This window comes from Bos taurus, chromosome 29 (assembly GCF_002263795.3).
Source record: "Bos taurus isolate L1 Dominette 01449 registration number 42190680 breed Hereford chromosome 29, ARS-UCD2.0, whole genome shotgun sequence".
Lineage (NCBI taxonomy): Eukaryota > Metazoa > Chordata > Mammalia > Artiodactyla > Bovidae > Bos > Bos taurus.
In genome coordinates this window covers 41,732,447-41,738,446 of record NC_037356.1, presented here as the reverse complement: position 1 = coordinate 41,738,446, position 6,000 = coordinate 41,732,447, and the positions used below count along the sequence as shown (strand labels likewise).

Below are 6,000 nucleotides of genomic sequence, written 5' to 3'. Positions count from 1 at the left end.
CAAATTATTAGCAACTTCTAACCACATGGTTAATGCTATTTTTTTTTTTTTTTGCACAATACTCTATTTCCTCTAGTGACTTATGCCCAAATTATGATATATTAAATGTTAAAATACTATGGTCTGTTTCTGGATTTCTTTTTATTTGAAAATGATACTAGGTTTCTACCATTACATAAACATTTTAATATAAATATTTTTATAATTCTATTTCCTTTCATACCTCTTACAATGATTGGTTGTAGGTATTGAATATTTAGCAATTAGTACAACAATAGTCAATGGATCTATGTTTTTATCATACAGTTTGTTTTATTTATTCTTCACATTTTGTTAATATTTAGGAAAGACACCAATTTTTTCTTCCTCTTTGATTAACAGTTCATTCCTGGAATCCCTTAACACTGTGTCACTTTCATGAAAGTATCTTCCTGCTTTGTTTTTCTTGAGCTTTTTTCCCTAGGACAAATACAAATAAATCAGTAAGCAAACACACAAAAATAAAAAGACATGGAAGAAGCCTATATGCCCTACATGTTTATTTTTTTAGAATAAGCTAATCTTTTGTCCACCAGCTTGGGTGAAAACTGTGACCTCAGCCCTGAGAGTTGGAATGAATCTTGTGAAGAAAAAGACCAACCTCCCAGAGCAAACTTTGGGAAGGCAGTTTCAATAGTTTCTACTTTTACTTTTGGACACCATTGCATTGGTCAAAAGTTTTTGGAAAAGGCAAATGGAACACAGAAAGTCATAGAATCCTTTCCCAGTCATCACTTTAAAATCCCAATATTTACTACTCTTCTTCTCTCTTTTTGTAACATTTCATTTCCAGGGAAAGTCAGATGGTCCAAATCTCACAGGCAACACAGTAGGACTCTTTCCCCCGAGATACACTGCCATCTGTGGGAGGGGAGGGGCTCTGGTCTTCTCCTTGGTCTCCCTCAGGTCTTCAGTGACCTGGGCAGGTCACAGACCTACAGACACCAACAATCTCAGAGAGCTTACTGCCCTCTCTGGGCTGAGGTCTGCCAGGGTCTGAGGGATGAGAATCCCATGTTTGGATCAGTGCATGTTTGTGAAACACCTTTAGGAGTGTGTATGTCACACCAGAGCATCTAATTTTGGCTTCTTCACCACTGAACCTACTGGTGCATACTGATGTTGGTCTGGGTGATCCAGGGAAGCTTGGGAGAGTCTGAGGTCACTGTGGGGAGGGATGAGACTCTAGCTAAACCAAAGGCATGGATCACCTGGAAATAGCTTAGATCTTAGCTTGTTTGGGGGACAGTGTCTCAACTCATGTTTTGCCATCCTCGTCACAGACCCTGAGTGCACAGCTCCCCCAAGGGACACTTAGAGGGTTTACTCACTCATTTTCCACATCCTGGATGGAATCAGGCAGAGGCTTATTCCTGGTTTCAGGAAGGAGTGGGACAACAAGACCAGCGAGGATGGGTAAGACTCCGTAGATGATCCAGGGCAGGTGAGGGGAATACACCATTAGAATCATCAAGAGGGGAGCCAGGGCTGCCCCAGTATTAGCAGCAATTCCCATGATTCCCACAGATGTTACCCTTGGGGTATAAACAATAATACAAGAAAGTCAAGTACAAATCTACAATATAATTTGTGATTTATTATTTTGCTTTGATTATGGGAGATAGCATGGCAGTAGACATATGCTGATGACATATGCTTGCTTTTGAAATTTTCTGTTAATCATAAGCGATTTTTTTCAAATTCAAGTACATTAAGTGCATTAAAAAACAGTTTGATCTTTAAAAAAGATACCATTACTCATGCCATCTATCCTTTGTGTGGTTCAGAAGACTATATAAGATGATGCATTTAAGGGCATCACCCAGTGCCCAACAAAGTCTGCTTTAAATAAATTTGCTTATAAATTGCTGGTGTTTTGTAATTATAATTGATTGCTTTGATAACTAACCAATCTTCTTTTCTTCCTTCAATAAATGTCAGTTAACTCAGAAAGGTCTGTTTTGATCCTGAAAGAGTATCCACGAGATTTCAGTATACCTGAGCACAGTAGGAATCAATTCACTTCCATGGCAAAAATTACTGGCAAATGTGGCAAAAGAAACTCCTGTTGCTAAAGCTGCCAAAGCCATACGCACGGCCTGCATTTCTGGAGAGAGAAAGACCAGTGAGGCTCATGAAATCTGAGCTGAAGCAATTGCATTCCTGTAATTACAAATGAAGATCTGAATGGAGGTGTTTGCAAGTATACATTGCAGAGAAGCTGCACAGGGGTCGAAAATGTGCAGTGTCTAATAGGCTGAGAAATGTGACTTATCTACTTTTTAGGACTCATGATGAATAAAAGGGTCTGGGTTATTTCATCAATTCTCCTTGAATGTCTGAGATTTGCAGAAGAGGAAAAAGAAGGTGAGACCAGCAGGTGTTCTCTGGCACTAATTCTGTTCTGTGTCTCCTCTGGCCTTGAGGTAGAATGTAGAACTCTTGTTGGCAGTTTCTGAGGGGTGTGATCATCACTTAAATCTTCATGAATTTGAAACATTGGTGCATATGCAATATTTACAAGGGACTTATATTGCAGAAGAATATAATAAAAGGGCAGGGCTGCTATGTTAATGAACAATTTGAAGAGCAACTAGATTTAGAATAATGTTAGAAAATCAGGAGTAAGGACCTTCACAAAGGAAAGAATGCTAGCCCTTGGGAAACACTGAAGGCAAGGTTCAGTCAGTTTCCACCCAGTTACAGAAAATCTCACAAGAATATTGCAACATTGGAGTGACGTTGATTGTAAGGCAGCAAACTTGCTCTGCTGATGCTGTTCAAGATGAAGAGAGGAGCAAGACTAAAAACAGAGCTACCATATGGCCCAGAAATCCCACTACTGGGCATATATCCTGAGAAAACCACGTGTATACCCATGGTGGATGCATGTTGATGTATGGCAAAACCAATATAATATTATAAAGTTAAAAAAAATAATAATAAAAAAATAAAAATAAAAGCACATCTACTCCAATTTGATTGCAGCACTGTTAACAATAGCTAGAACATAAAAGCAACCTGAATGTCCATCAGCAGACAAATGAATGGATAAAGAAGAGGTGGTACATATATACAAGGGAATATTATTCAGCCATAAAAAGGAATGAAGTTGGACCCTTTGTAGTGATGTAGCTGATCCTGGAGTCTGTCATACAGAGTGAAGTTAGTCAGAAAGAGAAAAACAAGTACTGTATATTAATGCATATGTATAGAATCTAGGAGAAGACTCTTGAGAGTCACTTGGGCTGCAAGGAGATCCAACCAGTCCATTCTAAAGGAGATCAGCCCTGGGTGTTCTTTGGAAGGAATGATGCTAAAGCTGAAACTCCAGTACTTTGGCCACCTCATGCGAAGAGTTGACACATTGGAAAAGACTCTGATGCTGGGAGGAATTGGGGGCAGGAGGAAAAGGGGACAACAGAGGATGAGATGGCTGGATGCATCACTGACTCGATGGACGTGAGTCTGAGTGAACTCCGGGAATTGGTGATGGACAGGGAGGCCTGGCGTGCTGCAATTCATGGGTTCACAAAGAGTCAGACATGACTGAGCGACTGAACTGAACTGATGGAATCTAGGATTAACATATATATATACTACCACATGTAAAATAGCTAGCTAGTGAGAAATTGCTGTATAGCACAGGAAACTCAGCTCAGTGCCCTGTGATGAGGTAGATGGGTGGGATGGGGGTGGGTAGGAGGGAGCTCCAAAAAGCAGGGGATCTCTGTATACACATAGCTGATTCACTTTTTTCATACAGCAGAAACTAACACAACATTGTAAAACAGTTATGTTCCAATAATAATAATAATAAAAAGATGAGGAGTGGAACCTGCTACTCAAGTATCATGTAAAATATGTAACTGCACACTGGGAGTCACGTGAAGCATGGTGACCATCTGGGTTCCCCTATTTATTACACATGATTGCTTAATTCAGTGAAATTGATTCTAAGAGAGGCCCTTAACTACAGTGACTTGTTCCTAATGGATATTTTTTCTCTGCCTGAAGATAAGAAATTTTTGTTTTCTTGAGGTCAAGACCACACCCCTAAACCAGAGTTGGAGAATATATATACATTCTGGAGACAGAATCATGGAATAAAATGTCATGGTTCACTGCATGAAGCAGGGCACTCAAAGCTGGTGCTCTGGGACAACCCAGAGGAATAGGGTAGAGAGGGAGGTGGGAGGGGGGTTCTGGAATGGGGATACATGTACACCTGAGGCTGATTCATATCGATGTATGGCAAAAACCATCACAATATTGTCAAGTAATTATCCTCCAATTAAGATAAATAAGTTAATTAAAAAAAAAAAAGAGAGAGCCTGAAGAGAGGAAGTGACAGTATTGTGTCCTTGCACGAGATGCAGCCACAAGGTCTAGATCCTCCAGGTTGTGGTTGTTTAGTCACTAAGTCGTGTCCAACTCTTTGAGATCTCATGGACAGTAGCTCGCCAGGCTCCATGGGGGTCTCCAGGCAAGAATACTGGAGTAGGTTGCTGTTTCCTTCTCCTGGAGATCTTCCCAACCTAGGGATTGAACCCATGTCTCCTGCACTGCAAGCAGATTCTTTACTGCTGAGCCACCAGGGAAGCTCCTAGACCCTTCATACTTACTATAAAAAGGCAGGGCTTCCCTGGCCATCCAGGGGTTAAGATTCCGCACTTCCACTGCAGGGGGCCAAACAAGCAAGCAAGCAAAGGCCCAAATGAAGCGTGACTGGGCAAAGCCAAGTGATCAAATGCTATCTTAGAGAAACTGCCAGTAATACATGGCATCAATTTCCAGATACTTCTTGGACATGATATCAGAGCCAACCTTGACAGATCTTTGGCTCTTTTTCCAGCAACTTAATAGCAGAATATGTACTAAAAACACCTGGGGCTTCCTAGGTGGCGCTAGTGGTAAAGAACCCACCTGTCAATGCAGGAGAGGCAAGAAACGCAGGTTCAAACCCTGAATCAGAAAGATGCCCTAGAGGAGGGCATTGCAATCCACTCCAGTATTCTTGCCTAGAGAATCCCATAGACAGAGGATCCTGGTGGGGTACAGTCCATAGGGTCACAAAGAGGCAGACAAGACTGAAGTGACTTAGCATGCACATGTACTAAAACTCCAGATTGGTTTCGGGGAATTGTTAGAACCCAGTCTCCATTTTCTTCTTGCTTGCAATAGGTGTGACCAGTACAATTCATGAGAAATGAGGACGGGGAAGACATTTTCTTTCTTAAATATTTGGCCTTTTCTTACCTTCAGACACACATGTGATGGTTAGAGTGGAGACGGCCAGCAGAAATATGAAAAGCATCTGGGTTATTCGACGGCCCAGGTGATTCAGTGCCAAAAGAGCGGCGTAATTAGCTGGGATGGTGACTATGCCAAAGAGAATCTGGAACATGAAAATATTGCTCCCCAAGTGCTGGAGGTGGAGAGTCAGGCCAAAATGGGTCAGCACATTTGCAAATCTGTGGTGAACAAAGGTGAAAAACACATAAGTTTAGACTATAGGTCCTACAAATTGCAATAATATTGGCCCAGACAGGCAGTGTTGGCGATAAACTATTAAGGAATGGTCTATTTTGTGAAATAATTCCTTGCAAGATTATCACTTTAAAATTATCTAAAATGATTGTATGATGATGGAAGTCACAATTGTTATTACACTTCCGGGGAGAGAGTTTTGCTATAGGGAAGATATGATGGAGCCTTCTAGAATTTTAGCTTTTTTTCTATACCTTGATCTGGGTGATGGCTATCTGTATATGGAATTGTTCATTGAACAGCATATATTTGTTCATTTTACTATTTGTAGTTTTACTTTAATTAAAATTAGAACAAGTGAAGAAACTTATAGCCAAGATACTCATAGCCAATCATGTGCCATGATTGACATTCTCAGCATCTGCAGTGATGAGCCTGGTAGGGTGGTGTGACAAACAGAACTCCTCATTG

The 6,000-nt window shown here is 40.8% G+C and overlaps 1 protein-coding gene across 1 annotated transcript in view; it reads right to left on the bottom strand.

The window, feature by feature from the left end:
• Positions 1-288: 288 nt before the first annotated feature.
• Positions 289-6,000, bottom strand: part of LOC517475 (organic anion transporter 7-like) — a 29,653-nt gene continuing 23,941 nt past the window's right edge. Inside the window, exons 7-10 of the mRNA XM_003588032.6 lie at positions 5,299-5,513; positions 2,038-2,146; positions 1,371-1,574; positions 289-459 (exon numbers count right to left, since the gene is read on the bottom strand). Of these exons, the coding sequence (XP_003588080.3) occupies positions 399-459; positions 1,371-1,574; positions 2,038-2,146; positions 5,299-5,513 (589 nt within the window). The 3' untranslated portion in view covers positions 289-398. The remainder of the gene's footprint in view (positions 460-1,370; positions 1,575-2,037; positions 2,147-5,298; positions 5,514-6,000) is intronic.